Here is an 11,281-nt window from a genome sequence, read left to right as displayed (position 1 = left end):
GAATTCTCAACATTTGCTGCAACATGGACGGCACTGGAGGAGATAATGCTAAGTGAAATAAGTCAAGCAGAGAAAGACAATTATCATATGGTTTCTCTCATCTATGGAACATAAGAACTAGAATGATCGGTAGGGGAAGAAAGGGATAAAGAAAGGGGGGTAATCAGAAGGGGGAATGAAGCATGAGAGACTATGGACTCTAAGAAACAAACTGAGGGCTTCATAGGGGAGGGGAGTGGGGGAATGGGATAGACTGGTGATGGGTAGTAAAGGAGGGCACGTATTGCATGGTGCACTGGGTGTTATACACAACTAATGAATCATCAAACTTTACATCAGAAACCAGGGATGTACTGTATAGTGACTAACAAAATATAATAAAAAAATTAAAAAAAAAAAAAACAAAGAGGTGACTACCCGGGAGGAAAGAGTCAGGACAGGGATTGGAAATACTGCTTCTGATTGCAGATGCTGACATACAGACGGGCGGGATGTGGATTATTAGCAAAGCATGCTGGAAAAGGTAACACGGCATTATGAACAGTCACAGAACGATCCTGACCGTTGCAAGTATGGAAATGCAGATTGAAATACAAGTACAACTGGGAAGGGCATACCACAGACAAAATAAAGAAACTTAGGAGTAAGTCCCAAATGGAAATGCATGTTTGGGAATCCAAGAGCTGGAGGACGCATGGAGAGTGCTGGGAAGGGCATGAACAGGAAGGGCAGGGAATGGAATTGTTGGGGGATTGTATCACAGGTGTTCCTGCCCCATGGAGGAGGGCGACAGTGCTTTCTGGTTGCAGAGAACAAATGTAGTGTCAAGGAGGGCCTATAGGTCACACTGGAAGATCCTTCACAAGGGGACTATTTATCAAGGTGTGGGCTGGGCTAGAGGAACTTGTAGGGTTTGCTAAGTTTCACAGCATCTAGCAAGAATGGGGAGCTGCTCCCTCTGGGGTCAGGAAGGCCAACGGGAAGGGACAGCATTGCCAGAGCCCAGACAGGGCTGGGACCTCAGAAGAGGGGCCCCTGACAGAACGCAGCCACTGCCAGGATCCTTGTCCAAGTCATTCTTTGTGCTCACCACTGGGCGAACCCAAAGGGAGGTCAGAGGGGGGAAAAAAACCCGCGTGTTGTAGCCAGTGTTGTTCAGCCCCCCAGAGAAGGGCAGACCATGGGTCTGCAGGGTTGATCAAAGCAGTGGCCAGAGGAAAGCGCGGTGGATGGAGCTCAGGCTTGGGGAGTTTGACCTGCTCCCCCAGTGCTGCGCTAGGCATTTTACACACGTGACTCCCGCGGTCCCCAAATGTGTGGGCACGTTGGAAACACCTCGGAGCTTCGTGACACCTGCACTTTCAGACCGAGTGAATCAGAATCACGGGGTAATGGTGCCCAGAAACCCGTGCTTTACAAAGCCTCTCTCTGGGTCATTCTGAAGCACAGCTAGAGTCTGGAACCCTTCAGCTGACTGAATTATTACAACATCCTGGTGAGGTAGGGATTTTTATTTTCCTTGTGAAGGTCAAGAAACACAGGCCTGTCACACGGCCAGCATGACGTGGGGCTGGGGCTTGATCTCACCTGTGTTACACTGAAGATTGAGGTCATTTTCTGGTAGCATGTGCCCTCCACACAGTCCCTGCAGGACACCTAATGAGACCGGATTTCAATTCTCCAGACATCTGCTGGAAGTCTCATATGTTTGGATGCAGACGTTCTGACAAGGGCTTGACTTGGCTTACTGACCAGGAGTTTAGCCAAGTGCAAGGTAGGGGAACAGAATTACCGTAACCCCTATGAGTGTGGGGGGACGGAAGTGGGGAGAGCTGTGCAAGAACACACGGGACCCTGGTTTAGAAAGGAGACGTCAGGAGCGTTTCCTGAAACCGTGGGCAGGGTTCCCTGACATGCCCCAGATAGATGGGTAGTGGAAGAGAATGGAGAAATTCAGACTCACATTCCTGCCTCTGAAATGCCCAATAATCCATGGGAAGGGTTGAGGGAGCCCACAGGGACAGGGTGCTTGCACTGGGTGCTTGCTGGGGACCCCCACTTGGGGGTCCAACACCGAGTCAGGGGGACGGCAGATCACCAAGGATAAACGTAAGAAGGGTGAATTTGATCTGAAGAGTTGTTAGAAGCCAAAGACCAGGAGGAGTGAGGGTGACCAGAAGGATGTTCTGGAGACAAAATGACTCTAAATATTTAAAAATTATGAGGCAGCTCAGAGAAGGACCGCATCTACTGCACTGATTACTAGAAGGGAGACACAGGGCACAGGGAAGCCCCTTCTACTCTGTCTGCTCCGTAGAGGAGATAGTCTCAGGGTGAGGGGGGAAGGGAGGCTCAAGAAAGAAGGCTCTGGAAGACGGCACCTCGCTGTGTAAGAGAGTCTGTGCTTCCTGGGCTGGATGGTTACGTTCCAGAACAAGAGAGGTCCCCAAGGCCCTGGAGCCCCCTTGGCAATCTGTGGGGCACTGTGCAGAAGGAGACAGGGCAAGAAGGGGGCGTGGGCACGAGGCAGGCTGCCTTCCAAAGAGGGGAAGGAGCTGGATGCCGCAACGTGCCTGAGGAGCTGGTAGCACACAGGGTGAGATGTTGGAATTGGGTGGCGAAGAGGTTTTTGTGTCCCTTGAGAGGAGAAGCAGTGCTCTCTAGGAACCAAGTAACATGGCAGCCAAAGCCACCAGTGGAACTGTGGGCCACGCGGCGCGAAGTCAATGGCGCGTGCAGGACCGGGTCAAGAGGGTCGGGGGTGGCTGCAGGAGATACAAGTAAAGGGACTTGGGATGTTTTTTTTTTTACCCTGGCAAACAGGAAAGCAGGAGAGTCCTCTGTCTTCAAATCCTGGAAGGGGTATCATTTGACCACAGGGTTTAGGGGTGGGAAGAGAATCCCCTGGGATTCAGGAAGGTCTGTTTTGGTGCATGAGATGCAAGAACTCGTGACAGTCATGGCTGGCCCAAGGCAGAATTGTGCTTTCCTGGGGCTGGTGGGTTTCCACTGCTGGGACTGTTCAAGCACAGACCACGTGACCCCCTTGCAGGGACCCACTCTGTTACAAACGCCAAGTATAGCAACACCTTATGCTCCTGGCAAATTAATGAAGAGTAGAGGAAAGTGTCTTTTTGGGATGATTTCATTGCTTAACACGGGGGATGAGAGTCAACAAGTTCACAAATGTTTATGACAAGTCTCATATGTGGACTGCTCACTGTGGGGGATCCAGGGTCACAGGACAGGGCTCCTCAGACACGGTCCCTGCCCTGAGGGGTCAGAAGAGCCCTTCCTAGTTGGAGAGATAGAGGTTAAACATTTTCCCAATAGAGGATCTGGGTATTCAATAAGCAACCAGAAGCCCACTAAATGTTCCAAGGCGGACAGGATGCTATATGAATAGAGGGGGCACAATATAAAATGGGTGGCCAGGGAAGGCTTCCTGGAGGAAGTGACATTTAAGTTGTGATTTCAAGGATCAGTTTTCTACTTAGTGTATAAGTTGCACTAGCTTAAATTATAGTTGCCCTTTTTATACACCCAATACTTATTGAGGAAGTAACTAATACATGAAAAGACTAACATGATTTTTACAGCAGTGAATACAATTACTGCCTGCTGCCCAGGACTTTCAAACTGAAAGCAGTGGAGGGTGTGGAGGGCCCTGCTGGAGACGTGAGGTCATGGAGTTGGACCCACCTGTCCCATGGGCTCTTTCCCAGTGACTCTCCTGGAACCAATCCTAACTCAAACTGGGTTAGACTCGCTTCAGGGCTGCATGAACCTCTCAGGCCCCGGTGCTGTGTGTGGTGGAAGGACAGTGAGGAGGATGGACGGGTCTGACCACAGCCAGATCATAGGTAAGGAGCTCTCCTACATGGGTTATGTAGAGCCGATCAATTCAGAATTCGGAAATGCTGTGGAGAGGATCCTTAGATTTGGTTCGCAGGTAAGTTAAATGTCCCAAGTGTTTCCTGAGTGCTCCTCACACGGCCAGCCGGGGCTGTGCTGGGTGCTAGGATCAGGGGCACACAACACCAGAGTTCCCTCCTCTGGGGAACTTACAGGGAGTGCTGGGGGTGCTGAGGGTTCTCGGATGCGGGACCCGGATGGTTTTAGAGGCATTTGATTTAGAAGCATTGTGCATGTGCCAGACTGATGCTCAAAGCTGCCAGTTAGAGGATGTTGGCTACGTGCCTGACGCTGGGCGAGGGACTTTAAAGCCACTCCCTTGTTAAAGAGTGGTCACCAAGTGCACCCTGAGGGCCCACAGCGGGCTAGGTGCTGCGCTCAGTGTTGGAGGAACAGGTTGGGGAAAACTAGGCCTCGTGGCTCAGGAACTTGCAACCCAGTGGAGAGGACCTGTGGCTCAGCCTGCACAACCTCAATGGCCTTGTTCCCAAAGACGGTCCCATTCTGTGGAGCCAGGGGTTAGAACTTCAACACACCTTCCTGGCGGACACAACATCATACAAATGTCAGTTCTCCCTAAGTTACTGTGCAAAGTTGATGCAATCTCGCTAAAACATGCCAAAAATGTTTCAGCTGATCCTAAGGGTCACCTATGGAAAGCTAAGAAAACGTCGAAAGGCAACGTCAGAAGGGCAGGCTGGCCCTACTAGAAGTTAGAACCCATGAAGCCTCCATGATGAACATAGTGTGGTGCTGATGCAGTCACAGACAAAACGATGGAATAGACTAGAAAGTCCAGAAATTGGGGGAGGAGCACAGGGAAAGCTAGTTGGTGATGAAGGTGGCATCTGAAACCACCGGGGAAAGGTGGGCTTTTTAATAAGTCACGTTGGGGCAGCAGGAGTCTCATCTGGGCAAAGAGCAGACTGGGTTCATATCTCCCAGCATACATGAGAATCAGGTCCAAATGGATCAGAGATCTGAATCTAGGAGCGAGAGAAAGAAACCATACGAGTAGAAGGAAGGGTGGATGCTTTTATAGCCTGACTGTAGAGAAGATCAATTCTAACTTGACTCAAAATCCAGATGCAATAAAAGAAAATGTTGATATATTTGTGGGAAAAAAGAACATAATCCCAGAAACAACTATACGATCGCCTGTGACGGCCAGCCAGGAAAAAAGGAGATAATGCTGTAGGAGCACGTGACGGGAGGCCTGGCTTCGGGTGTGGGCCAGGAACGCGTCCTGGTGGACGTGACATGAGAGGTGGGGTCTAGGGAGCAGGTGGGAGGAAGCATGGGAGCCGTGGGGTCCAGGCAAGGGGGTGGTCTCCAGCCAGAGGGCAGCCTGTAGACTTTGAGGGACTCCTGTCCCGGAAGATGCTGTGGTGTCCCATTTCACAGTGGAGAATGCTGAGGGCAGGGGGACAGTGAAGGCACACAGCTGGTTAGAGCCTGGGCTGGCTGTGGAACCAGCACCTGGAAACGGCCAATTCCCCTGAAGACAGGGAGGCACTGAACTGCTCCCCCGAGAGGACCCCAGGCACCCTTGCCAAGAGCACAGGAGACTGTGGTCCTGTGGTTATGCTCAGCCAGAGAGACTGGCGGGGCCACCCCGCGCTGGGCACACTGTGGACTGTCCCCACGATGTGTGTCTACCTTTCTCTGGAGTTCTCCTTGTTATTGTCAGTGTCCAGGCCATTCCCTTCTAGAACATGCTCACTTCACCTAAGAAGCATTTCCTTCACTTCCACATGTGTGTCTCAGAACTTGGAACTCGTTGGCTCCTTCCTGACCTGGGTCTCCACAACAAAGGCAGGTGTCCTCTCTTCCCTTTGGCCCCGGGGAAGCCCATGTGTCCTAGCTTGCAAAAGAGCCCCATTTGGGCCAGCACTGTCTTCTGGTAGCTTGCGGTCACTACGTCCCTATCCCCAGCCTGTGCCGGCTGTCCTCTTCCCCGGTGACCGAGCCACTGGCAGCCCCTGCGTCCTGTCTCGGAGCCCCCGCAGGCCCCATGGCTGCAGGGCTCACTGCTGGGGCTCTGTCGTGACTTTCGGTGAACACACCGCTCTTCTGTGCTTTCCCAACGCAGCTGCGTACTGCAAGACTCAAGTGCTGTTTCCAAAACCACTGTTCTGGGAGTGAAGCATCTTCCTCCTAGCGTTCACGTGCTGCTGCTGGGACGCTCCCCGCTCGGCCACCTGTCCAGCCCGTCACTCCCTTGCACGCTGGTCCTGAAACCTCGCCTCACTCAGGGCCTGCCTCCAGCTGCCCGAGCTTCACTCTCACTACGGCTTCAGCCCAAAAATTCCGAGTAGGTCACCACTGTGTAACCCGAGGTCCAGTACGGTGCCCAGAAAGTGAAAAACAAGGCTACGTGGGGGTCTGTGAGGATTCTGTTAACCCTACCCACGCTGGTGGGTATCTCTTCTCTGTCTCATCTCTTTAATGAGACACAAAGGCCCAAGCAGAGGCCACGCTGGTGGCTTTCTACCCTCGGCCTGATGGACCCTCAAGTTCCAAGTCACACTGGCATTGTCACTTTAAGGGGACAAATGGGTACACCTGTCATGGTCCTGACTACCGGCTCTGTTTTATTTATGGCCCCTCTGGCCCCGGGGAAGCAGGTGATGCTCCAAGCAGGAGCAAGTGCCCCTGGCCTGTCCTTGCAGCTCTTCCAGAACCTTCCTGCAGGGTCCGTGCCCATCTCCACACGGAGCAGCTCTCCTGTCTCTGCACAAGCTCCGGAGTCTCTACAGACTCCAAGCACAGCTGAAGCCCAGGCTCTCGACGGAAGTCCCTGCCTAGAGCAGCCCCTGGGCTGGGGAAATGGGATGTAAAGGACTGGGGAGGGGGTGTGGCAGAAAACGTAACACGCCACTGGTCGGTGGCAAGAATGCTAGGGTGGGGGGGCGGGAAGCAAGCCTGGGGTCTGGAGAGAAAGGAGGGAGGGCTGAGGCAGAGACAGACCCCTGCACACAGACCCCACCCCACAGAGGAAATGCAGTATGCTCTGAGAAAGAAAAGACAAGCTGGGAAAAAGAGTTCCCTCTGAGTTTCCTTGAGTCCAAATTTATTCTTACAGGTAATCATGAATAACCGAAGAGAACAAGAAAAGGGCTTTTGGAAGTGGAAATAAAGCTGGAGGAAATAAAGGACTTACCTGATTTATTTTTGCATTCAATATCGTAGCCCGTAATGGGGCTGTTGCCGTCAAACCCCATGGTCCACCTGAGGGTGATTGTGCGTGCTTTCACGTCTTTGATCTCAATTTCGGGAGGGTCTGGGGGCTCTGCACAATCGACAGGAAAACCCGGGCTTAGTTCAAACATGGCTCAGGCAGAAGACGCGGGTGGAAATGCTGAGTACGGCTCAGAAAAGCTTTGTCAGCCTTCGATGGTTGCTGACACGCTTACTGGGGAGCAATTGTTTCCTAATCACATTTTGGGGAGGAGAAATTCCATTTTCCCAAACTGCCTGGTGTTTACAGCAGGGCTATACGGCAGGGCTATACAGCAGGGCTATACGGCAGGGCCAAAGTGGGATGTGGATTAAATGTCACTCTTCTGGTTTGGAATCCAGAACTCAAAAAATATTTTGGCTTCCAATGTTAAACTTCCCTTCTCCTTTGGATCATCTGGCATAAGGATTCCCACCATTCGGCTAAGCGGGCACACTCCTGTATTCAGTGCCTTTAATGGGACTGCTGGGTCATCTGGCCCCATTCCTTTTAGGACTCTGTTCCCTGTGTTTTGGGGCTGCACCATGACACAATCATGCACACTGCAAAATACCATTTTAACACCAACTTTGAACACACTCAAAATTTTCTGGGAATCAGGAGGGGTTATGTAGCAAGCTGAGTCCACACAGAGGTCCGAGCCTGGGCATACACTTACTGTCCTAAAAGCCGCGTTTTCCCCCAATTAGGTCTCCTTCCTACCTTGCACTGTGAGCTGAATTATTCCACGGTCCTCCCCATAAGAATTGATAGCATGACAGGAGAAGAAGCCAGAATCTTCTCTAACAGTTGGCAAAATCTATGTGTAAAGGAGAAAGAAATCCATCTTATCCAGCAGCATGGAGCGAAGACAACTACAGGGGCTTTTGGCTGTAAAAATCTCTCCACTCCCACCCTTCTTGCATCCCCAACATGCGTGTGCACACACACACACACACACACACACACACCCTGAGAGCAAATTATTGCAGTGCAATTGTGATGGTGTAGATGGACAGGTTCGATGTACACGATCAAGGTCAGGTGCCAGCTCATTAAGTTGCATGTGTAATTTACGTAGGATGCCATAGTCAGGCGGATGTACATTCCACATATGCATTTATTTTTCTCGCAGTGTGTCTTTAGTGCATCCAAAGCAATGCTGCTCAAAGAAGCAGATCTATAAATCCTGCAGTAAATACTTGGTCCGGCAGGACCCTCATTAGAGTTCTCTCTAGAGGGACTCCAGGATTGGAGCTGCGGATTGGAGATGCGTGTGAATCAATCTCAGTGTTTGAAACACAGGGCTTTCTTTTTTCCCGTGTAAGCTACGGCGTCTCTTCTCCCCCTACTGAAGACGCCATTCAGTCAACTACCAATAATACTAAAAAATATAAGGGACTATAATACTTTTTGCTAGCTTTTGTGATCCTCTATAAAGGACAGAAGTTTTATGTTGGATCTTTCCCAAAAAAGCAACATGTTTCCTTACAAAGCCCATCTAGTTTTTTTTCCTGCAGGACATTAAAACAGGTGCACAGCACCAGAGGGCAATCCTCCAGGATTAACTGTCATTAAGAGACTCGATTCCTCCCATTTTTTTTTTATAACAGTTGGGTTCCCTGGCATATTCATCATTTTATTCTTCATAACACTTAAGATCAAGCCCTATTTTTGTCGGCGACTCAGTAAAGTTGCTGTAAGCAGTGGGAGAGAAATGGTGCGTCAGAAATAAGTCCTGAAAGATGATTTGCTGTTTATCACCCACATGCGTCCACTTAGGCGAAAGGACAGGATTATCCTGCCGATGCAGTTAGACTCTGACCCGCTCTCTTCTATGTTTTACCTGCAGAGTGGAGATCACCTCCTCTCCCACCTCCTTGGTGGACACGAGATAACGGGCCATCTCAGGGTTGATGATCCGGTCCTCCTTCTCCCAGCGGACTATGATGGGCTTCTCGCCATGGGCCGCGCAGCTCATTTCTTTCTTCTGACCCTGAGTGGCCAGGGTCGTGTTTGGATAGGACGTGATCATCGCAGGAACTGAAAACCCAAGAGGGACACGACTTATTTGGCAAAGCAGCATTCTTGATTTCCCCACCGTAACACTCAACTAAATCATGCTTGAAGAAGGGTTTCTTTGAAATACAATGTATTCAAGAAACTGAGGGGCAGGAATCATGAACAGAAGAGAGGGAAGGTGGCAGAAAAGTAAAACCTGATGACATGAGCCCTCAGCTCATTCATTCAGAAGCTGCTGCCGGATTTCACATTCGGGGGGCATTGCTTTTTCCCCAGCTCACTGTGGGCACACACACAGATCACGGAACATAGCCCACGTCCCCTTGGACACGTAGGAAAACAATTTTAGTTCTGAATAGACTGGAGAGGCGGCTGTCATGAAATGACAGTTTCTAACTACCATTTTCTTTTTTTTTTTTTTTTTAAATTTTTTTTTTTTTTTTGACAGAGATAGAGACAGCCAGCGAGAGAGGGAACACAAGCAGGGGGAGTGGGAGAGGAAGAAGCAGGCTCCCAAGCAGAGGAGCCTGATGTGGGGCTCGATCCCAGAACGCCGGGATCATGCCCTGAGCTGAAGGCAGATGCTTAACGACTGTGCCACCCAGGCACCCCTCTAACTACCATTTTCAATGGTGGAAATCTAAAACCTTACTTATCAACTTAGGCTGGGGCCCTGATTGCTGCTGACCAGTCGCTGGGGTGACGTCTAGCTATGCCCATCTCCCACAGTTGTTACAACCTGTCATGGTCACCTGGAGACCTCAGACCCATCACATGGCAGGGAATCTCAACTCCATTTTACCAAGCAAACAGAAAGCTTTGCTTGTGAACTTCTCAAGTTCCCCCTCTCCCACCACAAAATTCATCTAAGGACCTCCATCACTATGCTGGGTGACTTAAGACTCTGCTCCCGTTCCACATACCACCTAGAAATGCAGGGCAGCACATAACGAGTGTCTTTCTAAATGCACACTGAGCTTATAAGAAAGTGAGAGAAATCCCAGGGGCCAGAAACAGAAGTGAATGTTGAAAGACCACAGGTATTAAGATGCTGGGGCCCTGACTACCTGCGAGGCAGGGGGTTGAAAGTGGGCCCCTCAAACCAGGCTCCTCAAAGGGCTTCACCTTCAGAGAAAATACCTACAACATGACAACAAGGTCCACACAGGCAAAGGGAGAAGCAAACTGCCTTGGCTCGTGTAATGAATGAAGAAACCAAGCCTCCCCTGAGACTCAGTAGCTGGTCTGACTCTGCATCGGTTTGGAGCTGGATTCACGCTCAAGGGTCCAGATGCTGGTGATCCTACTTTGGCCATAGGCCTGAAGATCGTAGCACAAGAAACACAAGCACGCTCCAGAGGGAGGCACACTCCATCCAGGCCCGTCAGAGTTCTCCCAGATGAACCTCTGTCGAACATGAGCTAAGAAACCAGAAGTACAAAACACACGAGAACACGACCCACCGTCCCTGAGAATCAGCCCAAGCACCGCAGATGCTAGAATGATCAGACACAGACTATAAAACAATTATACACGAGATGTTTAAAGATTGTTTAAAAACACAAGAAGGAAAAAATACACTCTCAAAAAAGGACCAAGAGGATTTGAACAACAACCAAAATAAATCTATATGTTTCCTGTTTTTGGCCTCATTTCCACCATCATGGGGAGAAAGGCCTTTCTTCATTTCTAAGGTCAAGCTCATACTTGTGGACCATACTGGCCACCTAGAAGCCCTCCGCTGCTCCTTGGGCAGGTGACCAAACACGGTGCCTTCTTTTCAGACTGGCATGTACTGAGTCCCGTCTTCCCCCGCAGCATACCCGAGTGGTTTGAGACATACGACGAGCAAAAAAATCTCCCAGCTCTGTAGCCTGGACACCCACAGGAGATCCCGCACTCAGTCAGCAGGTGCGTAGCAGAGAGGAAGAGCACGGAGTGGACAGACTGACTGGGAGAAGCAGCACTGGGAGCCCCACGTTTTATCCACAGCAGTGGTGAGGTCCCTCTTCCGGCACACCTGCGTGGCAGCCAGCTTTGTTCTTGAGCCCCACTTCCGTCCCTGATCCCTCACTTCCTCCAGCTGGTTCGAGAAAAAATTTAATCTTTCTCAACAGCTTTTTT

The 11,281-nt window shown here is 50.6% G+C and overlaps 1 protein-coding gene across 1 annotated transcript in view; it reads right to left on the bottom strand.

Annotated features, from left to right (window-relative positions):
* DSCAM (DS cell adhesion molecule) overlaps positions 1–11,281 on the bottom strand; it is a gene marked incomplete at its 5' end in the record, with an annotated part of 727,362 nt that overhangs the window by 135,534 nt on the left and 580,547 nt on the right. Inside the window, 3 exons of the mRNA XM_034653984.1 lie at positions 7,079–7,207; positions 7,859–7,955; positions 8,982–9,178. Of these exons, the coding sequence (XP_034509875.1) occupies positions 7,079–7,207; positions 7,859–7,955; positions 8,982–9,178 (423 nt within the window). The remainder of the gene's footprint in view (positions 1–7,078; positions 7,208–7,858; positions 7,956–8,981; positions 9,179–11,281) is intronic.

Source organism: Ailuropoda melanoleuca, chromosome 1 (assembly GCF_002007445.2).
Source record: "Ailuropoda melanoleuca isolate Jingjing chromosome 1, ASM200744v2, whole genome shotgun sequence".
NCBI classification, from domain to species: Eukaryota; Metazoa; Chordata; class Mammalia; order Carnivora; family Ursidae; genus Ailuropoda; species Ailuropoda melanoleuca.
Note: the sequence above shows the minus strand (reverse complement) of the source record. Positions and strands in the feature narration are given on the sequence as shown.